Source organism: Gallus gallus, chromosome 4 (genome assembly GCF_016699485.2).
Source record: "Gallus gallus isolate bGalGal1 chromosome 4, bGalGal1.mat.broiler.GRCg7b, whole genome shotgun sequence".
NCBI lineage: Eukaryota > Metazoa > Chordata > Aves > Galliformes > Phasianidae > Gallus > Gallus gallus.
The window spans coordinates 85,496,343-85,519,093 of NC_052535.1; the positions used below are offsets into that span (position 1 = coordinate 85,496,343).

At 49.7% G+C, this 22,751-nt stretch overlaps 3 protein-coding genes across 6 annotated transcripts; all 3 read right to left on the minus strand.

Moving 5' to 3' along the window:
* Positions 1-273: 273 nt before the first annotated feature.
* Positions 274-9,277, minus strand: LOC107056302. Its single transcript, XM_040700483.1, has 6 exons — positions 9,235-9,277; positions 8,933-9,043; positions 7,864-8,458; positions 7,713-7,795; positions 5,787-5,903; positions 274-336 (listed from the first exon to the last, which is right to left on the minus strand). Exons 1-6 carry the CDS (start codon positions 9,275-9,277, stop codon positions 320-322), a joined length of 966 nt encoding a protein of 321 aa, XP_040556417.1. The 3' UTR covers positions 274-319.
* Positions 9,278-10,594: 1,317 nt separating this feature from the next.
* On the minus strand, positions 10,595-13,789 carry LOC112532337 (T-cell surface glycoprotein CD8 alpha chain-like). Its single transcript, XM_025150134.2, has 3 exons — positions 13,126-13,789; positions 12,421-12,513; positions 10,595-11,690 (listed from the first exon to the last, which is right to left on the minus strand). Exons 1-3 carry the CDS (start codon positions 13,391-13,393, stop codon positions 11,422-11,424), a joined length of 630 nt encoding a protein of 209 aa, XP_025005902.2. The 5' UTR covers positions 13,394-13,789; the 3' UTR covers positions 10,595-11,421.
* Positions 10,595-21,002, minus strand: LOC124416945 (T-cell surface glycoprotein CD8 alpha chain-like). Of its 4 annotated transcripts, none has more exons than XM_046941263.1 (5): positions 20,913-21,002; positions 19,974-20,342; positions 19,325-19,435; positions 19,051-19,167; positions 10,595-10,835 (listed from the first exon to the last, which is right to left on the minus strand). In XM_046941263.1, the coding sequence occupies exons 1-5, from the start codon at positions 20,959-20,961 to the stop codon at positions 10,819-10,821; spliced, it is 663 nt and encodes a 220-aa protein (XP_046797219.1). In that variant the 5' UTR covers positions 20,962-21,002; the 3' UTR covers positions 10,595-10,818. The 4 variants fall into 4 exon arrangements, with proteins under 4 accessions (XP_046797219.1, XP_025005900.2, XP_046797220.1 ...); XM_025150132.3 differs by lacking the exon at positions 10,595-10,835 and adding an exon at positions 18,224-18,566; XM_046941264.1 differs by lacking the exon at positions 10,595-10,835 and adding an exon at positions 18,224-18,920.
* Between the last annotated feature and the right edge of the window lie 1,749 nt (positions 21,003-22,751).

The following is a 22,751-nucleotide window of genomic DNA, read 5'->3' on the forward strand; positions in this document are numbered from 1 at the left end:
TTTGATATGATTGTTTATTGGTCATCTCCTGGAAGGCTCGCTGTCCGCACAGCGCACAGACACTTGTTCCACAGCGGCACTGAGTGCCCGGCTTCTTAGGGTCAGCGCTGTCCCCCGCGGTCTGGGGGTGTCCCAGCAGTGTGGGGCAGGAGCAGTGTCAGGAGGCCGCGGGAGTGTGCAGTGCTGGTGGCAGCAGAGCAGTAGCAGCCAAATGCCTGCGCTGCATCAGGGCAGCTGTGTGTGTTGCTGATGGGCTCCGGCGGTGCTTGAGGAGACGTCTGTGTGCCTTCTGCTGAGCAGCGACGCAGCACTGCTTGGCTTACGGTGAGCTTGGTCCTGCAAGGGATGGGCTTGTGGTGAGCGTGTGTGACGTGTGGACTGTGTTTATTTCAGCACTGCTGATGCTTCCTGCTGTTAGCATGGGACGTCTGATCTGTTTAGCAAGGAGGAGAGTCCAGAGTATATAATGAAGGTTTCTGAATTTACTCTTAAATCACAATCATGCATTTGAAATGGAGTTTTGTCACAATGAAGAAGAATACCGCGTTTCTGCCTTAAGCAGAGTCTGTTAAAAGGCACTGTTGTTTGCTGTAAGCTGGCATGGAACATCTCAGGATGAATCTCCCTCCATGACACTCCTCCCCTTTTGCTTCTCTGTCACATACTGTTCATTGCTTTCATTGAATTATGATGCTGAGCCAGAAATTGAGCAGAAATGTGGATGTTTTGCAACAATCTCTGCTTCAGCATTAGTGCTGCTTGCTGCAGAATTAATGCAGCTAATGAATCTCTCCCTGGTACTTCTTTCACAGGGGACTTACTTTGGCAGTGCATGGTGGTGATGGTTATGGCAGTGAGGAGCAGAGGCAGGCACAAGCCCGGTTAACCCACATGACTAATTTCAGCAGAAATTGGGCATGTTCTCCTTGCTTCTTCTTCAGGAAGAAAGGGGAGAGAGGAAAGAGGAAAGGCCCAGCAGCAGACCACTCCCTGTGTTCTGATGAGCTGTAGTCAGCACAGACATTAACATTGCCACTTCTGATGAAAGCAGCACTGCCTGCAGAGCCCCTGCTTCCCCACAGCTGGGTTACCTGATCCGGGCTGTGCTGGGAGATGTCCTTCATGGTGACCTGGCTGCTCTGGGTGGTGGCAGTGAGTGTGACTGCTCTGAGTGTGGTGGGTGCTGCTGTTGTTGTTGTGACTGGAAGGAGAAATGGATGAATACAGCAAAGTAATAAACCAATTTCTTTCTCACCCCCTCCCAGGACACAGGCAACACAGGTGGAATTTGTAGGTCTCATTTGAAAAATGATGCAGCGAAACACTGCCCAACCACCATGGAAATAGAAGGCTTAGGGTTCCTAATTCTTTGGCAGCACACTTGGAGATCTTTTCCTACTAGGAACAAGTTTTGGGCAACGTGGGAACTTTTTCTTCCACAGACCAACTACCACATGGAAAGTGATTTTATTTTTGAGATGCTGCAAGCATTTGGAGGTTGTCAGGAGATTCGAGAATGATGTGAGGTGAGAAAAGGAGGTGGTGGCTGCAGTCTTTGTAACTCTCATCCCTCAGAGGTGCTGATGGGATGGAGAGGTGCTGCTGGGCAACCTGTGTGTTTTGGGCAGTGGCCGGTACCATGAGCAGAGCAGGGCCATGGGGAGTGTGGGGCGATGGGCCGGATTGAAAAGGCACGGGCAGGGGTGCTGGGTGTGAGCGAGGTGGGAGAAAGCTGTTTGCTGACCTGGGAAGAAAGCACGTTGTCCAGAGCTGAATGCAGCCCTGGTTGATGTTGGCAAATGCAGAAATGATCCCCTGGTCCTGTGCCATGAGTTCTTCACTGTCAGCCGATAGGAGCTGCCTTGTTTGACACCATCAAATTGGAGATGCTCCCTTGTTCCCTGGGAAAGTGGTTGAGGAAAACTTGGAAATGTAGACAATGAAGTGAAGGTTGCCATCCTTGTCCAGGCGGATCCAGGAGACTCCACAGGAGGTTTGTATGTATGGACACTCGAGCCCAGAGCCGCTGCCCTTATCCTTGGGTGCTTCATACTCCTGTTGAGGAAACTGACTGCCCATCGTGTTCCCTGTCCTTGGGCACCGGTGAAGCCTGTGGGCAGAAGTTGGCCACGTGTCCATCAGGTGCTGCTCAGGAAGAGCTCCCAGGTCTTTGGGGCAGGCTCTTCCCCACTGGTGCAATGCGTTGCAGACAGCCGGGCTGTGAGGGTGAATGCGGAGGGAGGTCCTCGGCGTCCAGCACGCTTGGGTGCTGTGCTGGAGTCCCTGGGGACTCAGCATTGAGTCGCCGGGCTCTCGAGATGGATGCTCAGAAAGCAGCCCTTCAGCTCCTTCTCGGGGCTGCTGCCATTTCCCAGCTTCTTTGCCATGTGATTCCCCCCTAACAGCTGCCTCATGCCCCCTCTCTCCCCTTCCCCATCCTCTCCAGCAACAGCTGTCTAACAGGCTCTGTTCCTGCTGCGTATAGTGCTGCAGTCCTTCCATTCCTGCTTCCCTGCACGGTCCCCTGAGCAGCCTCAATTCTGTCCTTTTGGTATTCCCTTTCCTTCCCCTTGGTTCTTTTGCCCAGTTTCTTGGCTGTGGTGCAAGGGGAATGCCTATCACCCATTGTCCTCCTTCCTCCCGGCACAGGTTCCCAATAAGCCCACTTGCATACTCACAGAGCCCTAGGCTGAGCAGGAGGAGCAGTGCAGGAGACCCGGCCACCATCCTCGTCAGGGCGGTGCAGCGGAGCAAAGCTATTCTTTCTCACTGAAGTTTGGAGGCAGTGTAACTTATAGGAGAGGATGTGATGTCATCAGGACCCTCTTCTGTGAAGAGGTGTTGTTCATAAAAGAATGATTTCTGTGGCACTTCATTTGTGATCCTGAACATGGGCTCATTTATTGCGATAGTATTGTTTTTAATGCTGCCTCATCGATTTGCTGCGGTGTCTTCAGTTGAGATTCAGAACTGACAATGTTCATCCTTGAAATCAAATCAGCTGCCACAAACTACAGTCTCACAGCCATTTCGGGCACTCTCATCATGTCCACCTTAGCAGTCTCATGCCATTGACATGGGCTTGCAAGTTGTGTTTGAGGCAGAAAGATTTATTTTAGTATGTTTTCCTTCTCTTCTATTTTCAGATTGATCCTGTGCACTTCTCATCTCAGGTCCATGCATTGCTGAGATGCAGCTGAGTGCTTCAGCTCAGCGTGTTTCTCCACGTTTCTTGTTATACTCTCTGTGCTGAAACCGCTGTGTGCAAGGCCAGGAGGTCTGTGCTGTGGTAGCCATCCCTGCAGCCCCATGTCCCAGACTCATGCAGGCTTATTTGGTTAGTTTAAATTCTTGTCCTTTTGTTCTACAACCACAGGGACTTCCGACCTGCCAAAAATAACCCTTATATGCTGCAACAGTGAGGGCTCTTGCTGCTGCCTCCAGGTGACCACATCCTCACTTGTTTGTAAGTGCTGGGCCTTCCTGCAGCTTTGCACATACAGTAACGACAGTTTCCCTGGGCTGGTGTTGTTTGTGTCTTCTGTTGTTATTTCCTGGCTCTGCTGTTGTTTGTGATGTGTTGTTGTATTCCTCTTTTGCAAATGTGCCCCCTGGTCCTGGGTGCCAGAAAGCAGGCACCACTGTCTGATGGAAGTGCTGTTTTGTGAGGAACTGGGCCCAAACTGTGTGGTTATCCTGGGCTCATTTGATTGGGCCTGAATGCAGTTTTGTGAGTAGGAAAGCCAGTGTGAAACCATCTAGAAATTGGGTTTCTGGTGTCAGATTGAAGTAAATCAGCTGGGTTTTGTTTGTTTATTTGTTTTGTTTTGGCAAAATAAATAGGAAATATATTTCATTGAGTAAATTACATTTCAAGAATCTGTGTCTTGACATCACTTCCAGCAAGTGTGAACAATGGACTGATCGGCACTCACTCCATTTGTCATTGAGGTACTTACTCTGCTTGGGTAGGCTTCTTCTGTTGTCAGTTTAGTCTTCTCAGGTCTAATAGAATCCACGCTGCCTTTGCAATGGGATCGGGAGCTCTGGGGAGTGCCTGGTTTCACTGTCTCGTGGAGGAACGTGGGTCAGGAACTGAAGCTATGGGCGTGCCTTGTGGGTGGCTGAAGCTGTCTCATGAGGTGCTGCATTGAGCTGCTTCTGCCTTATAGCAGCACTGTGACCAAGCAGGAAAATTCCTGAGCTGAAGCTATGGGCATTGCTGGTGAGCTCCCCACCTAAGCAGTTGTTCTGCGTGCAGTAAGGTCAGCCATGGTTAAATTGTGATGTTTCAGATCCATTTATACAATGTCCTCACCTGCTGAGCAGCCACCATCAGCAATTCAGTGCAAGTGAGGAGAGCTGGGAAAGAGAGGTGAGCTTTCAGGTATGGACATTCTTCCTGCCCTGAAAAGCAGAGGCATCACAGTTTTAATATCTGTAGAGGCTGTGGTGAAATTGGACTGTATTTAGTTAATAAGTGTCAAACAATGAATGAATGAGATATGGCTGTGGAGAGCATAGACAAAATCATGTGGGGAAAAGGGGAGTCTGATAGGTTTTGGAATGGGCTCAGGGGGATATGATTTTGAGATGAATGATCTCGGTGCTTGCTGTGTTGATTTCATTTGGAAAAGCTGGGAGAGATTTCCGCACTGTGGATCCCATGGTCAGACAGACAAACATATGGTCAGTATAGCTGGGAGTAGATTTCTTTGATTTGAAACATGAGTGATGTTGGTTGTAGCTTGTTCAGATCCCTCAGCCCCTATGAAACTGTGCGTGAAGCCAAAGAACACACTGTGAGCATTAAGAATTAGAAGCGTTTAATCTGGAAGACTTCAGAAGTGAGAGGTAGCTTGGGGTCTGAGAGCTGAGTTTGGGTGTGATGGATGGGTAGGCGGAGAAGGATCAGCACAAATGCCCACTCTGCATCAGGGCAGCTGTGTGTATTGATGATGGGATCAGTGCGGTGCTTGTGGCGGATGCCTGTGTGCCTTCTGCTGAGCAGCGACGCAGCACTGCTTGCTTACGGTGAGCCTTGGTCCTGCAAGTGACAATGGAGTGTGAGACATGGTTGGTTTTGATCATCCGTCTGCTTTGTGCATTTAGAACATTTGATCTCTTTGGTAAGGAAGAACTGAGAGCTGAGTGAAAGTTTCAGATTTGTCTCCAGTCGCAACCTATAGGTTCAGCAGGAGGGGGGAAAAGAGAAATGCTGGCGCTCAAACATACCTTTGCCCTGGCTACTTTCTCTGATCAAATTAAAGATTTCAGACCTGAAATTGTGCCCAAACCTGTTGCCTTCCCAGAAGTGTAGCCTCACTGCTTTCAGCATAGCAGCCTCTGAGTATGTGTAATTAAGGAGGTAGTTTGGCTGTAGCTCAATCTGCTGCTGAGAGTGTTAGCATGTGGATTTTGAAGACCTATACTGGAGCAAGTTTCTCTTGAGTTATTCCTCAGTGTTTTGGGTTCTGCATCTTCCAACCCTGATTTATGGATATCAGGATTATAGAGGCAAAGTAGTCTAATGGAATGAAGTTTCTGTGTTTTCAGTTATTGCCTGAGAGTGCAGAATGCAATAAATATTTCTCAAGTCTAACCTAGAAATGAGGAAAATATGGGAAAGAGTTTTAAGAGCAGTCCCTTCAGCATTCCCTGTGTCCTGGATACGCAATGGCTGCATGAGGGCAATAGGGAGAGAGCCCATTGCCCTGGCGGAATGGTTTGTGCTCTGTAGTGTGAGGCTCTAGGAACCTCTGCATGGTGTCAGGGGTGCAACTTACTTTGGCAGTGCGTGATGGTGATGGTTATGGCAGTGAGGAGCAGAAGGCAGGCACAGGCCAGGTTAGTCCACATGACTATATCAGAGCAGAAATGCAGCATGTTCTCATGGCTTGCTCCTGCAGGAAAGAAAGGAAAGAGAGGAAAGTCAAAATGCTCACCTCCTGCTTGGGGATACGTCCAGTTGTGGGTAGAGCCATGGGGAGGTCCTGCAGCAAAGGGATCCGTGAGGCCCTGAGTGAGGCTGGTGGTAGTTGTAGGTGAGGAGTGGTCTTCCATAGGGCTCAGAGAGAGAGATGGAGACCAAGGATGTCTGCTGGTGACATCCCCAGCTGTGGGCTGCTGCTGTTGGCATTGTGCTCTGGAGCTGAGTGAGGACATGTAGCCAGATGATTTCTCATATTCCCTTCTGAGGCTAAAAGCCAGTGTTATCTCAAATACAATCCTTTGCTTCAGTGTGGCACATAATTTGGCATGCTTGTGACTTTAGGTCCCCCCATGTGGGATGAAAGATAAGTTGAATGATGGAATTGTGGGATCATAGAGTCATTGAATCATAGACTTGCTCAGGTTGAAAAAGACCTACAAGATCATCACAACCACAACCTGACCAAACTACCCCAACGCAACAACCCTCTGCTAAGTCATGTCCCTGAGCTCCCTGTCCAAACTGTTTTTAAACACATCCAGGGATGGTGTCTCAGCCACCTCCCCGGGGAGCCTGTTCCAGTGCTTAAGAACCCTTTCTGTAAAGCTTTTCCCGATATCCAATCAAAACCTCCCTTGGCACAACTTGAGTTCTATTCTCCTGGTCCTGTCACCAGTGAGAACAGAACAGCCCCGCTCTCACTGCAATCACCTTTCAGGTATTTGAAGAGAGCTGTAAGGTCTCTCCCCAGCCTCCTCTTCCCCAGACTAAACAGCCCTGGTTCCTTCAGTCGCTCCTTGTAGGGCATATTCTTCAAGCCCTTCACAAGCTTTGTTGCTCTTCTTTGGCCCTGGTCCAGCACCTCAATGTCCTTTCTGTACTGAGGTGCCCCAAACTGACCACTGTTCTCGAGGTGCAGCCTCACCAGTGCTGAGTACAGGGGCAGGATTTCTTCCCTAGTCCTGCTCTCCACACCATTCCTGATACAAGCCAGGATACCTGGGCACACTGGTGGCTCATATTCAGCCAACTGTCCATCAGCACACAAAGGACCCTTTCCATCAGGCAACTTTCCAGCCACTCTTCCCCAAGCCTGTAGGGTTGCCTGGGGTGGTTGTGACCAAAACGCAGGACCCAACACATGATCCTATTGAGACACATACAGTTTACCTTGGCCCGTCTATCCAGGTCCCTGTGTAGTAGGCTTCTCCCCTCTGGCAGATCATCGCTCCTTCTCAACCTAGTGTCATCTGCAAACTTACTGAGGGTGATCTCAATCCCCTAATCAAGATCGTTACTAAAGATGTTGAATAGGATTGGCCTGAGTACTGAGCTCTGGGGGACACCTCTCACATCTGGATGCCAACTGGATTTAACTCCATTGATCACAACTCTTTAGGCCTGAACATCCAGCCAGTGCTTCACCCAGCAGAGCATATGTCCATTCCAAAGTGTGGGCAGCCAGTTTCTGCTCGAGGATGTTGTAGGGGACAGTGTCAAAAGCTTGAAAGAAGTCTACTTATAGAGCACATTGACAGCCTTACCTTCATCTACTAAGAGGATTCCCTTGGCACAGAATGAAGCCAGATTTGTCAAACAGGATTTACCATTCATGAACTCATGCTGACCGGGCCTGATCCCCTAGTTGGCCTTCAATTGGTGGATGGTGGCTCTTGAGAACCAATTCTTCCCACGTCAGTGAGATCAGTCCTTAATTTAGGCTCATGAGAGCAAAGCAGCACTGCTGGCAGAGCCCCTGCCCCCCCTGCAGCTGGGTTACCTGGGCCTGAACTGTGCTGGGAGATGTCCTTCTTGGTAACCTGGCTGCTCTGATTGTAGGCAGTGAGTGTGGTGGGTGAAGCTCTTGATGCGACTGCTAGGAAGAAGTGTGCGGATACATAGAGTTAAAACAGATAAGCTTTTGTTCAGACCGTTGCAGGACATGGGGGGACTTTGTAGGGCCATTGTGTTTGGGCAGTGTCGGTACCACAAATGAAGCGGGTGAGCAGGGAGCCTCTATGAGGAGGAGCAGTGCCTGTGTGATGAGATGGCTTGGGAAAAGAAGCAGGGCCATGGGGAGTGTGGGCGATGGGCTGGATGGAGAAGGCACGGGCAGGGGTGCTGGGTGTAAGCGAGGTGGGAGAAGCTGTTGCTGACCTGGGAAGAAAGCACGTTGTCCAGTGCTGAAGTGCAGCACGGGGGTGATGTAGTTGACACAGAAGTAGATCCCCTCATCTTCTGCCCTGAAGGATTTCACAACCAGCGTAGAGGTGCTGACTCTCCATGATGCCTCAAAGTGCGGAGATGTTCTCTCACCCCCATTAAATGTGGTGGTGTTCATCTCGTAACTGGAGAGAATGAAGTGAACATTCCCACTCTTGTCCAGGCGGATCCAGGATACTTTCCAGGAGTCATTGTTTCTCATGCAGTCCAGCTCCAGCCTCTGTCCCTTCTGGGGCTGTATGATGCTCCTGTTGAGAAACCTGACCACCACTGCATCCCTCTGTCCCTGGGCACCGGTGCAGCCTGTGGGCAGAATTCAGCCATGTCCCCTCAGGTGCTGCTCGGGAAGAGCTCCCAGGGCCTATGAGCAGGGCTCTTCCCCACCGCTGCAGTGTGTGGTGCATGGCAGGCAGGCAGGCGGGCTGTGAGGGAGAATGCGGAGGGAGAGCCTTGGTGTCCAGCACGCTTGGGTGCTTTGCTGGAGTCCCTGGGAACTTAGTGTTGAGAGCGCCGGGCTCTTGAGATGGATGCTGCCCTTCAGAGCAGCCCTTCAGCTGCCGTCTTCTGAGGCTGTTGCTATTTCCCAGCTTCTCTGCCAGGTGATTCCCCCCTAACCACTGCCTCATGCCCCCCTCTCCCCTTCCCCATTCCCTCCAGCAACACCTGTCTGAACAGGCTCTGTTCCTGTTGCATATCACGCTGCAGTCCCACCACTCCCGCTTCCCTGCGCAGTCACTGAGCAGCCCTGAATTCCATCCTTCCCACTTCCATACTCACAGAGCCCCAGGCTGAGCAGGAGGAGCAGTGCAAGGAGACCCGGCCACCATCCTCGGGGCAGTGCAGCGGAGCGCGGCTGATCTTTTTCACTGAACTTTGGAGGCAGCGTAACTTATAGGAGAGGATGTGATGTCATCAGGACCCTCTTCTGTGAAGAGGCGTTGTTCATAAAAGAATGATTTCTGTGGCACTTCATTTGTGATCCCGAACTTGGACTCATTAACTGTAATAGCATTGTTTGTAGTGGTGCCTCATCGATTTTGCTCCGTTGTCTTCAGCTGAGGTTCTGACAGTGGTCCTGCCTGAAATCAAATCAGCCACCACAAACTGCAGTCTCGCAGCCATTTCGGGTGCTCTCATCATGTCCACATTTGCAGAAAACAAGGATAATTCCCGTGCCATTGAGATGGGCTGCAAGTTGTGTTTTATGCAGGAGGTTTTATTTTAGCATATTCTGCTATTCTATTTTCAGATTGATCCATGTGCGCTTCTCATCTCAGGGTCCATGCATTGCTGAGATGCAGCTGAGTCCCTCAGCTCAGTTGTTCTCCACGTTTCTTCCTACTCTCTGTGCAGAAACGGCTGTGTGCAGGGCAGGAGGTCTGTGCTGTGGTAGCCATCCCTGCAGCCCCATGTCCCAGACTCATGCAGACTTATTTTTCTTGAGTTTAAATTCTTGTCCTTTTGTTCTACAACCACAGGGACTTCCGCCCTGCCAAAAATAACCCTTAAATGCTGCAACAGTGAAGGCTGTTGCTGCTGCCTCCAGGTGACCACTCACTCACCCGTTGGTAAGTGCTGGTCTTCCTGCAGCTTTGCACATACAGTAACGACAGTTTCCGTGGGCTGGTGTTGTTTGTGTCTTCTGTTGTTATTTGCTGGCTCTGCTGTTGTTTGTGATGTGTTGTTGCATTCCTCTTTTGCAAACGTGCCCCCTGATCCTGGGTGCCCGAAAGCAGGCACCGCTGTCTGATGGAAGTGCTGTTTTGTGAGGAAATGGGCCCAAACTGTGTGGTTATCCCTGGGCTCATTTGATTGGGCCTGAATGCATTTTGGTGAGTAAGGACAGCTGGTGTGAAACCTTCTGGAATGGGGCAACTAAGGTCAGCCATGGTTAAACTGTGATGCTTCAGATGCACTTATACAAAGTCCAGCTGAGTCCTCACTTACAGAGCGGCAATCATCAGCATCACTGTTAGTGCAACTGAGAGAGTTGGGAAAGAGAGATGAGCTCTCAGGTGTAGAAGTTCTTCCTGCCCTTAAAAACAGAGGCATCGAGGCTTATTGTCAATTATCACCTCGGCTGCGGTGAAGTTGGTTTGTATTTAATTTATTTCCGTCAAACAATGAATGAATGAGATATGGCTGTGGAGAGCATAGACCAAATCATGTGGGGAAGAGGGTGTCTGACAGGTTTTGGAATGGGCTCAGGAGGACGTGAGGTTGAGATGAATGATCTCGGTGCTTGCTGAGTTGATTTCCGTTGGAAAAGCTGGGAGAGATTTCCCGCTACGGATGCTGGTCAGACAGACAAATATATGTCAGTATAGCTGGGAGTGGATTTCTTTTTTTTTTTTTTTAAACAATATTGGTGTTGGTTGTTGCTTGTTTAATACCCCCGCCCCAATGAAAACTATGAATGAAAGCAAAGGACACACTGAGAACGTTAAGAATTAGGAGCGTATAATCTGGAAGACTTCAGAAGTGAGATGTGGGTTGGGGTCTGAGAGCTGAGTTTTGGGTGTGATTGCTGAATGGGCAGAGAAGGATCAGCCAAATGCCCACTCTCCATCAGGGCAGCTGTGTGTGTTACTGATGGTATCAGTGCGGTGCTTGTGGCGGATGCCTGTGTGCCTTCTGCTGAGCAGCGTTGCAGCACTGCTTGCTTACGGTGAGCTTGGTCCTGCAAGTGACAACGGAGTGTGAGACATGGTTGGTTTTGATTATCCGTCTGCTTTGTGCATTTAGAACATTTGATCTCTTTGGTAAAGAAGAACTGAGAGCTGAGTGAAAGTTTCAGAATTTCATCTCCAGTCACAACCTTAGTTTCAACAGGAGGGGGGAAAAGAGAAATGCTGGCGCTCAAACATACCTTTGCCCTGGCTACTTTCTCTGATCAAATTAAAGATTTCAGACCTGAAATTGTGCCCAAACCTGTTGCCTTCCCAGAAGTGTAGCCTCAAAGCTTGCAGCATAGCAGCCTCTGAGTATGTGTAATTAAGGAGGTAGTTTGGCTGTAGCTCAATCTGCTGCTGAGAGTGTTAGCATGTGGATTTTGAAGACCTATACTGGAGCAAGTTTCTCTTGAGTTATTCCTCAGTGTTTTGGGTTCTGCATCTTCCAACCCTGATTTATGGATATCAGGATTATAGAGGCAAAGTAGTCTAATGGAATGAAGTTTCTGTGTTTTCAGATATTGCCTGAGAGTGCAGAATGCAATAAATATTTCTCAATCTAACCTAGAAATGAGGAAAATATGGGAAAGAGTTTTAAGAGCAGTCCTTCAGCATTCCCTGTGTCCTGGATACACAATGGCTGTGTGAGGGCAATAGGGAGAGAGCCCATTGCCCTGGCGGAATGGTTTTGTGCTCTGTAGTGTGAGTCTCCAGGAACCTCTGCATGGTGTCAGGGTGGGTCTTCCTTTGGCGGTGTGTGATGATGATGGTTATGGCAGTGAGGAGCAGGAGGCAGGTGCCAGCCACTTGAACCCAGAGAAAAACTTCACAGGAGGAGTTCAGCATGTTCTTGTTGCTTGTTCCTGCAGGAAGAAAGGAGAGAGGGGAAAAAGTGAGGCCCGGCTCTCGGCTGTGGTGTCATCCAGTTGTGGTAGAGCCATCAAGAGGTCCAGCAGGAAAGGGAGCCGTGTGGCTCTGAGCAAGGATGGCGGTAGGTGTAGATAAGGAGACGGCTTCCATAGGGCACAGAGAGATGGGTACCAGAGATGTCTGCTGGTGACATTCTCAGCTGTGGGCTGCTGCTGTGAGCATGTTTCTGGTGAGCTGAGGGAGGACAGGTAGCCACAAGATTTCTTGTATTCCCTGCTAAGGCTTAAAGCAGTGTTAGCTCAAAATGCAGTCCCTTTTTTTTTTGGATGTGATCCATCATTGTGCATGCTTGTGAGTTTTGGGTCACCCCTGGTAGGTTGAAAGGTAGCTTGGATAATGCAATTGTGAAATCATTGATTTTGGAAAAGACCTTCACGATCTCCTCAGCCAAGCATCAGCCTGCCCTTCTGAGTCCCATTAATATCCCACGTTCTTTATTGCCACGCTCAGAGAAGTCAAATATCTTTGTGTATGGTTACTCTACTGCTTTCCTGGGCAGCCCAGCCCAAAATGGAGTGACTTTCATCCACTCATGGGCTGCTCTCTGTTAAAGATTAGAAATCTTACTGCCTCCCCACATCAGTCAGCCCAGGCCTTAATTTAGGCTCATGAGAGCAAAGCAGCACTGCTGGCAGAGCCGCGGCCTCCCCACAGCTGGGTTACCTGCGTCCGGGCTGTGACAGGCGATGTCCTTTGTGGTGACCTGGCTGCTCTGGTTGGTGGCAGTGAGGGTGCTGGGTGCTGCTGTTGTTGTGCCTGGAAGGAGAAATGGATGAATACAGCAATATATATTCAGTCCATCTTCTGCCACCCCTGCCAGGATACAGGCAACACAGGGGGATTTTGCTGGTCCAATTTTGAAAAGTGATACAGTGAAACACTGCCAAGCATGGAAATAGAAGGCCTAGGGATCCTAAATCACTGGCAGCACGTACCGAGATCTTTCTTATTAGGAACATTGTCTTGACAGACTTGGGAACCTTTTCTTTCCACAGTCCAACCTCCACCTCAGGTGTGAGTTACTTTTTGAGCTGCTGTAAACATACAGAGGCTGTCAGGGGATTCAGGATTAATGTGAGGTGAAGAAAAGGAGGTGGTGGTTGTGGACTTTGTAACTGTCATCCCTGAGAGGCACTGATGCGATGAAGAGGTTCCGTGGGACTGCGCGGCCACCTGTGTGTTTGGGCAGGGCCGGTACCACAGGCAGAGGGGGTGAGCAGGGAGGCTCTATGCGGAGGAGTAGTGCCTGTATGATGAGACAGCTTGGGCAAAGAAGCAGGGCCATGAGGAGTGTGGGCTATGGGCCGAATTGAGAGGGCACGGGCAGGGGTGCTGGGTGTAAGCGAGGTGGGTGAAGCTGTTGCTGACCTGGGAAGAAGGCGGGTTGTCCTGAGCTGATGTGGAGCACCTGGTTAATGCTGACAGTGCAGAAATAGATCCCCTCATCTTCTGCCCTGAAGGATTTCACAACCAGCGTAGAGGTGCTGACTCTCCATGATGCCTGAAAGTGCGGAGATGTTCTCTCACCCCCATTAAATGTGGTGGTGTTCTTTCTGTAACTGGAAAGAATGAAGTGAATGTTCCCACTCTTGTCCAGGCGGATCCAGGATACTTTCCAGGAGTCATTGTTTCTCATGCAGTTCAGCTCCAGCCTCTGTCCCTTCTGGGGCTGTATGATGCTCCTGTTGGGAAACCTGACCACCACTGCATCCCTGTGTCCCTGGGTGCCAGTGCAGCCTGTGGGCAGAATTCAGCCATGTCCCCTTAGGTGCGGCTCGGGAAGAGCTCCCGGGGCCTTTGGGCAGGGCTCTTCCCCACCACTGCAGTGTGCTTGCATGGCAGGCAGGCAGCCAGGCTGTGAGTGTGAATGCGGAGGGAGAGCCTTGGTGTCCAGCACGCTTGGGTGCTTTGCTGGAGTCCCTGGGGACTCAGCGTTGAGAGCGCTGGGCTCTTGAGGTGGATGCTGCCCTTCAGAGCAGCCCTTCAGCTGCCTTCTCGGGGCTGTGGCCACTTCCCAGCTTCTCTGCCAGGTGATTCCCCCCTGACAACTGCCTCACGCCGCCCCCTCTCCCCTTCCCCGTTCCCTCCTGTAACATTGTCTGAACAGGCTCTGTTCCTGCTGCGTATCGTACTGCAGTCCCACCGCTCCCACTTCCCTGCACAGTCCCTGAGCAGCCTTGAATTCCTTCCTTCCCACTTCCATACTCACAGAGCCCCAGGCTGAGCAGGAGGAGCAGTGCGGGAGACCCGGACATCGTCCTTGGGGTTGTGCAACAGAGCGTGGGTGATCTTTGTCACTGAACTTTGGAGGCAGCGTAACTTATAGGAGAGGATGTGATGTCATCTGGACCCTCTTCTGTGAAGAGGCGTTGTTCCAAAAAGAATGATTTCTGCAGCACTTCATTTGTGATCCCGAACTTGGACTCATTACTGTAATAGCGTTGTTTGTTGTGGTGCCTCATCGATTTTGCTCCGTTGTCTTCAGCTGAGGTTCAGACTGACAGTGGTCCTGCCTGAAATCAAATCAGCTACCACAAACTGCAGTCTCGCAGCCATTTCGGGTGCTCTCATCATGTCCACATTTGCAGAAAACAAGGATAATTCCCGTGCCATTGAGATGGGCTGCAAGTTGTGTTTTATGCAGGAGGCTTTATTTTAGCATATTCTGCTATTCTATTTTCAGATTGATCCATGTGCGCTTGTCATCTCAGGGTCCATGCATTGCTGAGATGCAGCTGAGTGCTTCAGCTCTGCTGTTCTCCACGTTTCTTCTTTATACTCTCTGTGCAGAAACCGCTGTATGCAAGGCAGGAGGTCTGTGCTGTGGTAGCCATCCCTGCAGCCGCATGTCCCAGACTCATGCAGACTTATTTTTCTTGAATTTAAATTCTTGTCCTTTTGTTCTACAACCACAGGGACTTCCGCCCTGCTAAAAATAACCCTTAAATGCCGCAACAGTGAGGGCCGTTGCTGCTGCCTCCAGGTGACTGCTCACCAGTTGGTAAGTGCTGGGCTTCCTGCAGCTTTGCACATACAGTAACGACAGTTTCCCTGGGCTGGTGTTGTTTGTGTCTTCTGTTGTTATTTCCTGGCTCTGCTGTTGTTTGTGATGTGTTGTTGCATTCCTCTTTTGCAAATGTGCCCCCTGATCCTGGGTGCCCGAAAGCAGGCACCGCTGTCTGATGGAAGTGTTGTTTTGTGAGGAAATGGGCCCAAACTGTGTGGTTATCCCTGGGCTCATTTGATTGGACTTCAATCATTTTGGTGTGTAAGGACAGCTGGTGTGAAACCTTCTAGAATGGGGCAACTAAGGTCAGCCATGGTCAAACTGTGATGTCAGACATCCACTTATAATGCTGTGTCCTCACTTGCGGAGCAGCAACCATCAGCATCACTGTTAGTGCAACTGAGAGAGTTGGGAAAGAGAGATGAACTCTCAGGTGTAGAGGTTCTTCCTGCCCTTAAAAACAGGGCATCATGGTTTATTGTTAGTAAAGACTCAGCGTTGAGAGCGTTCGGGTCTTCAGATTGGTACTGCCCTACAGAGCAGCCCTCCAGCTGCCTTCTCGGGTCTGCGGCCATTTCCTAGCTTCTTTGCCAGGTGATTCCCTCCTAACAACTGCCTCATGCCTCCTCTCTCCCCTGCCTCATCTCCTCTGGCAACACCTGTCTGAACAAGCTCTGTTCCTGCTGCGTATCACGCTGCAGTCCCACCACTCCCGCTTCCCTGCACACTCACTGAGCAGCCCTGAATTCCTTCCTTCCCACTTCCATACTCACAGAGCCCCAGGCTGAGCAGGAGGAGCAGTGCAGGAGACCCGGCCATTGTCCTCACTTAACTTTCTCACTGAACTTTGGAGGCAGCATAACTTATAGGAGAGGATGTGATATCATCTGGACCCTCTTCTGTGAAGAGTCCGTGTTCAGCCTCTGAGGTGAAACAGTGAGAAATGATCTCTGCTGCACTTCATTTGTGATGCAGAACTTGGGCTTGTTTTTTGTGATAGTGTTGTTTTTAATGATGCCTCGTGGATTTTGCTGCAGTATCTTCAGCTGAGATACAGACTGACAGTGCTCCTTGAAATTGGGTGAATCAGTTCAGACTGATGTTTCCCACCCACTTCACATGCAGATCTGCAGAAAACAAGGACAGGACTGGGGCCATGTGCATGCACAACATGTTGTATTGCTTAGGAGAGATTGTATTTCACTGTATTTTATTTTATTCAATGTAAAGTTTAAAGAAGACCTGGGAATGGACAGCATCTGTCCATCTGCCTCTTATGTCTGAGTCCATGCATTGCTGACATGTAGCTGAGTTCTGCAGCTCAGCTCTTCTCTGCATCTCTTCTTTGAAGTTTCTCTGCAGAAGCTGCTGTGTGCAAGGCAGGAGCTCTGTGGTGTGATACCCACCAAGACAGCCCCGTGTCCCAGTAGTATGCTAAGTTTTAATTGTTATTTATACCCTTGTGGTTTTCTTCTCCAACCACAGGGTCTTCTGCCATGTCAAAAAACAAGAAGAAACACCTTACCTGCTTTAACACTCTGAGTCCTGCCCACTGTCTGTAAGTGACCTCTCACATTGCTAAGAATTTTGTTTTCCTGCAGCTTTGTGCATACAGTCACAGCAGTTCCACTAGGCTGGTGTTATTTGCTGCTTCTTTTTTGGGGATTTCCTGTCTTTCCTGCTATATTTTGATAAGGTGTGAGGTGTTGTTCTCTTGCCTTTGCAGCAACATCCTCTGGATGTTAACAAGCCAGGCACTCCCACTGCTGCCTTTGCAACGGGATCAGGAGCTGAGCTGGTGTGCATGCCTTGTGGATGGCTGACGTTGTCCCACATTTTGTGAGGTGTTGAAGTGATCTGCTTCTGCCTTACACCAGGACTGTGACCAGAGTGGGAAAATTCCTGATTTCTGTGGTTCAGAATGATGGGGCTGGAAGGGAAGCTGTTGGCAAAAGAGGGTGCTTGAATGTTTCTGGGGATTGGATTCTCACCCTGCCATGGAGCATGGTTGCCTACCAACAGCATCTCATGTGTTGGGAGGACTTCTACAGGAGGAATACTGGATAACCCAGGAAGGGCTATAGCCTGTCTCACAATGGACAGCTTTCTTCCCTCTTTTCTCCCTGTGACAGTGAGATTCTAGTATGGGTCATTCCCAGCTACCTAACAGGTACCCTGAAGTTCCCCTCCTAAACACAGGGTTGCCCTTCCTCTTGGTCCTCGTGGCTCATGAATGGAGTTGGTTTCCACACAAGGCCACCACCTGGTGTGATGTCCTCAGAACCGGAGCCCTGAGTCACTGTTCAGAAGACTGCTTTTCATATTCAGATTGTTATTTGCTGAGTTGGGTTGTGGGTCATCACTACAAAAATGATACCCCCAGCCCCTTCATCTTCTGATTTTGCCTGTCATGCCATGCAGGATGATGGTGACTACGCTGTGTAATAGGGGGTGCATTAAGGGGTATCACTCCTTTCTGCTGCCTTGGAGAAACTGTTAATGAATACATGTATTTAAGGAATGATGAAAGGTTGTTGTCAGTGGAGAGAGATGCACTGTGGTGCATCCCTTCCCAGGAGGGACATGCTTCATTGACCAGAGAGGGACCCAGGCAAGTTTAGCTCTGATGGACACATCTGTGTGTGGTTGGATGAAACCACTCTGCTCTTGAGCCTCCATCTCTGGTCTCCTAAGTAACAAATCAACTGGGACAGAGATCTTCCTTGCCTTGATCCTGTGTTTATGTATCTCAGTACAGAACAGTATTTTCTTTCTGTAGAGTCCTAAGAATCGCCAAGGTTGGAAAAGACCTCAAAGATCATCCAATACAACCATTCCACTATTGCTAATATTCCCACTAATCCATGCCCCTCAGTGCAACATCTAAGCCTTTCTGGAACACCTCCAGTTTCAGTGAGTCCACTGCCTCCCTGGGCAGCCTATTCCTACACCTGTCCTCTCTCTCGGGGAAGAAATATTTTCTGCCATCCAAACTGAATCTTCCCTGGCACAGCCTGAGGCCAATTCTTCTAGTCCTAGTAACATCTAAGAACAAGTAATACTGTCCCAGTGGCAATTATTTTATTCTGAAAGGCTTCAGACAGAAGGAGGACCACCAAGAACAGCTCTAATTTGAAACCTTCACCTGTGGAGGCAATTTAGATCAGCAGCGTGGTTGAATTTTGTCTATGCCTGCTGAGGACATTTCCGTTGCACAAGCAAGAGGCGAGTTTCTACCACGGACCCGAGGCAGATCCTCACTGCTTCCAACATCATTTGGTGTGAAACTTCATTGTGGAATTTTGTTTTTATAACATTAGTGGGATAGCATGTTACATTGTAAGTCTCTCTGACGCCTTTGTCAATAATAAATTAAGCTGAGCTACACAATGAAAGAAAAAGAAGTTACACCCTGCTTGTCTGGAAGACTTTGGTATTGAGAAATTGAGGCATTAGAACTGAGTTTTGTATATGAGGGGTTTATTGGTCATCTCGTGGAAGGCTCAGCTGTCCAGCACAGCACACAGCACTTTTCCACAGCGGCACGGAGCTGCCCGGCTTCTTCGGGTCAGCGCTGTCCCCCGTGGTCTGGGTGTGTCCCAGCAGTGTGGGGCAGGAGCACGTCAGGCCGCGGGAGGTGTGCAGTGCTGGTGGGCAGCACAGGAGGAGCAGCCAAATGCCCGCGCAGCATCAGGGCAGCTGTGTGTGTTGCTGATGGGCTCCGTGCGGTGCTTGAGGAGGACGCCTGTGTGCCTTCTGCTGAGCAGCGACGCAGCACTGCTTGCTTACGGTGAGCTTGGTCCTGCAAGGGATGGGCTTGTGGTGAGCGTGTGTGACGCGTGGCTGTGTCCATTACAGCACTGCTGATGCTTCCTGCTGTTAGCATGGGAACGTCTGATCTGTTTAGCAAGGAGGAATCCAAAGTAACAGTGACGATTTCTGAATTTACTCTTAAATCTCAATCTTGCATTTGAAATGGAGGTTTGATGAGAATAAAGGAGAATACTGAGTTCTGCCTTAAGGCAGAGCCTGTTAAAGGCACTGTTGTTTGCTGTAAGCTGGCATGGAACTCTTCAGGATGAATCTCCCTCCATGACACTCCTCCCCATTTTGCTTCTCTGTCACTACTGTTCATTGCTTTCATTGAATTATGATGCTGAGCCAGAAATTGAGCAGAAAATGTGGATGTTTTGCAACAATCTCTGCTTCAGCATTAGTGCTGCTTGCTGCAGAAATTAATGCAGCTAATGAATCTTCCCTGGCACTTACTTTCACAGGGGACTTACTTTGGCAGTGCGTGGTGGTGATGGTTATGGCAGTGAGGAGCAGGAGGCAGGCACAAGCCAGGTTAACCCACATGACTAATTTACAGCAGAAATTGGGCATGTTCTCCTTGCTTCTTCCTTCAGGAAGAAAGGGGAGAGAGGAAAGAGGAAAGGCCCAGCAGCAGACCACTCCCTGTGTTCTGAATGAGCTGTAGTCAGCACAGACATTAAGATTGCCACTTCTGATGAAAGCAGCACTGCTGGCAGAGCCCCTGCTTCCCCACAGCTGGGTTACCTGGATCCGGGCTGTGCTGGGAGATGTCCTTCATGGTGACCTGGCTGCTCTGGGTGGTGGCAGTGAGTGTGACTGCTCTGAGTGTGGTGGGTGCTGCTGTTGTTGTTGTGACTGGAAGGAGAAATGGATGAATACAGCAAAGTAAAATAAAACCACTTTCTCACACCCCTCCCAGGACACAGGCAACACAGGGGGAATTTGTAGGTCTCATTTTGAAAAATGATGCAGCGAAACACTGCCCAACCATGGAAATAGAAGGCTTAGGGTTCCTAATTCTTTGGCAGCACACTTGGAGATCTTTCCTACTAGAAACAATGTTTTGGGCAACGTGGGAACTTTTTCTTTCCACAGACCAACTACCACATGGAAAGTGATTTTATTTTTGAGATGCTGCAAGCATTTGGAGGTTGTCAGGAGATTCGAGAATAATGTGAGGTGAGGAAAAGGAGGTGGTGGCTGCATACTTTGTATCTCTCATCTCTGAGAGGTGCTGATGGGATGGGGAGGTGCTGCTGGGCAACCTGTGTGTTTGGGCAGGGCCGGTACCATGAGCAGAGCAGGGCCATGGGGAGTGTGGGCGATGGGCCGGATTGAAAAGGCACGGGCAGGGGTGCTGGGTGTGAGCGAGGTGGGAGAAGCTGTTGCTGACCTGGGAAGAAAGCACGTTGTCCAGAGCTGAAGTGCAGCACCTGGTTGATGTTGGCAATGCAGAAATAGATCCCCTGGTCCTGTGCCCTGAAGTTCTTCACTGTCAGCCGATAGGAGCTGCCTTGTTTTGACACCTCAAATTGTGAAGATGCTCCCTTGTTCCCTGGGAAAGTGGTTGAGGAAAACTTGGAAATGTAGACAATGAAGTGAAGGTTGCCATCCTTGTCCAGGCGGATCCAGGAGACTCCCCAGGAGGTTTTGTATGTATGACACTCGAGCCCAAGCCGCTGCCCTTCCTTTGGGTGCTTCATACTCCTGTTGAGGAAACTGACTGCCATCGTGTTCCCCTGTCCTTGGGCACCGGTGAAGCCTGTGGGCAGAAGTTGGCCACGTGTCATCAGGTGCTGCTCAGGAAGAGCTCCCAAGGTCTTTGGGCAGGGCTCTTCCCCACTGGTGCAATGCGTTGCAGACAGCCGGGCTGTGAGGGTGAATGCGGAGGGAGGGCCTCGGCGTCCAGCACGCTTGGGTGCTGTGCTGGAGTCCCTGGGGACTCAGCATTGAGGTCGCCGGGCTCTCGAGATGGATGCTCAGAAAGCAGCCCTTCAGCTGCCTTCTCGGGGCTGCTGCCATTTCCCAGCTTCTTTGCCATGTGATTCCCCCCTAACAGCTGCCTCATGCCCCCTCTCTCCCCTTCCCCATCCTCTCCAGCAACACCTGTCTGAACAGGCTCTGTTCCTGTTGCGTATAGTGCTGCAGTCCTTCCATTCCTGCTTCCCTGCACGGTCCCTGAGCAGCCTCAATTCTGTCCTTTTGGTATTCCCTTTCCTTCCCCTTGGTTTCTTTTGCCCAGTTTCTTGGCTGTGGTGCAAGGGGAATGCCTTCACCCATTGTCCTCCTTCCTCCCGGCACAGGTTCCCAATAAGCCCACTTGCATACTCACAGAGCCCCAGGCTGAGCAGGAGGAGCAGTGCAGGAGACCCGGCCACCATCCTCGTCAGGGCGGTGCAGCGGAGCACAGCTATTCTTTCTCACTGAACTTAGGAGGCAGTGTAACTTATAGGAGAGGATGTGATGTCATCTGGACCCTCTTCTGTGAAGAGGTGTTGTTCATAAAAGAATGATTTCTGCAGCACTTCATTTGTGATCCTGAACATGGGCTCATTTATTGCGATAGTATTGTTTTTAATGCTGCCTCCTCGATTTTGCTGCGGTGTCTTCAGTTGAGATTCAGACTGACAATGTTCATCCTTGAAATCAAATCAGCTGCCACAAACTACAGTCTCACAGCCATTTCGGGCACTCTCATCATGTCCACATTAGCAAGTCTCATGCCATTGACATGGGCTGCAAGTTGTGTTTGAGGCAGGAAGATTTATTTTAGTATGTTTTCTTCTCTTCTATTTTCAGATTGATCCATGTGCACTTCTCATCTCAGGTCCATGCATTGCTGAGATGCAGCTGAGTGCTTCAAACTACAGTCTCACAGTCATTTTGGGCACTCTCATCATGTCCATATTAGCAAGTCTCGTGTCATTGAGATGGGCTGCAAGTTGTGTTTTATGCAGGAGGTTTTATTTTAGCATATTTTTCAACTGTTTTCAGATTGATCCATGTGCACTTGTCATCTCAGGGTCCATGCATTGCTGAGATGCAGCTGAGTGCTTCAGCTCAGCTGTTCTCCACGTTTCTTGTTTATACTCTCTGTGCTGAAACCGCTGTGTGCAAGGCAGGAGGTCTGTGCTGTGGTAGCCATCCCTGCAGCCCCATGTCCCAGACTCATGCAGGCTTATTTGTCTTGAGTTTAAATTCTTGTCCTTTTGTTCTACAACCACAGGGACTTCCGCCCTGCCAAAAATAACCCTTATATGCTGCAACAGTGAGGGCTCTTGCTGCTGCCTCCAGGTGACCACTCACTCACTTGTTTGTAAGTGCTGGGCTTCCTGCAGCGTTGCACATACAGTAACGACAGTTTCCCTGGGCTGGTGTTGTTTGTGTCTTCTGTTGTTATTTCCTGGCTCTGCTGTTGTTTGTGATGTGTTGTTGTATTCCTCTTTTGCAAATGTGCCCCCTGTTCCTGGGTGCCCGAAAGCAGGCACCGCTGTCTGATGGAAGTGCTGTTTTGTGAGGAAATGGGCCCAAACTGTGTGGTTATCCCTGGGCTCATTTGATTGGGCCTGAATGCAGTTTTGTGAGTAAGGAAAGCCAGTGTGAAACCATCTAGAATTGGGTTTCTGGTGTCAGATTGAAGTAAATCAGCTGGGTTTTGTTTGTTTATTTTGTTTTGTTTTGGCAAAATAAATAGGAAATATATTTCATTGAGTAAATTACATTTCAAGAATCTGTGTCTTGACATCACTTCCAGCAAGTGTGAACAATGGACTGATCGGCCTCACTCCATTTGTCATTGAGGTACTTACTCTGCTTGGGTAGGCTTCTTCTGTTGTCAGTTTAGTCTTCTCAGTCTAAATAGAATCCACTCTGCCTTTGCAATGGGATCGGGAGCTCTGGGGAGTGCCTGGTTTCACTGTCTCGTGGAGGAACGTGGGTCAGGAGCTGAAGCTATGGGCGTGCCTTGTGGGTGGCTGAAGCTGTCTCATGAGGTGCTGCATTGAGCTGCTTCTGCCTTATAGCAGCACTGTGACCAAAGCAGGAAAATTCCTGAGCTGAAGCTATGGGCATTGCTGGTGAGCTCCCACCTAAGCAGTTGTTCTGCGTGCAGTAAGGTCAGCCATGGTTAAATTGTGATGTTTCAGATCCATTTATACAATGCCCTCACCTG

Excerpts from the sequence above, each read along its gene's own strand:
- LOC112532337 (XM_025150134.2), bottom strand. The coding sequence starts at position 13,393 with ATGAGAAACAATGACTCCTGGAAAGTATCCTGGATCCGCCTGGACAAG. Across the intron at positions 12,514-13,125 it reads ACAACCCGCCTTCTTCCCAG|GCACAACAACAGCAGCACCC; the intron begins GTCAGCAACAGC and ends TTCTCCTTCCAG. Across the intron at positions 11,691-12,420 it reads CTGTCACAGCCCGGACGCAG|GAACAAGCAACAAGAACATG; the intron begins GTAACCCAGCTG and ends TTCTTCCTGCAG.
- LOC124416945 (XM_046941263.1), bottom strand. The coding sequence starts at position 20,961 with ATGGTGGCCGGGTCTCCTGCACTGCTCCTCCTGCTCAGCCTGGGGCTC. Across the intron at positions 19,436-19,973 it reads ACAACGTGCTTTCTTCCCAG|TCACAACAACAACAGCAGCA; the intron begins GTCAGCAACAGC and ends TTCTCCTTCCAG. Across the intron at positions 19,168-19,324 it reads CCAGCACAGCCCGGATCCAG|GAAGAAGCAAGGAGAACATG; the intron begins GTAACCCAGCTG and ends TTCTTCCTGAAG.
- LOC107056302 (XM_040700483.1), bottom strand. The coding sequence starts at position 9,277 with ATGGCTGCGAGACTGCAGTTTGTGGTGGCTGATTTGATTTCAG. Across the intron at positions 9,044-9,234 it reads GGTGGCTGATTTGATTTCAG|TTACGCTGCCTCCAAAGTTC; the intron begins GCAGGACCACTG and ends CTCTCCTATAAG. Across the intron at positions 8,459-8,932 it reads CCTGCTCAGCCTGGGGCTCT|GCTGCACCGGTGCCCAGGGA; the intron begins GTGAGTATGGAA and ends TTCTGCCCACAG.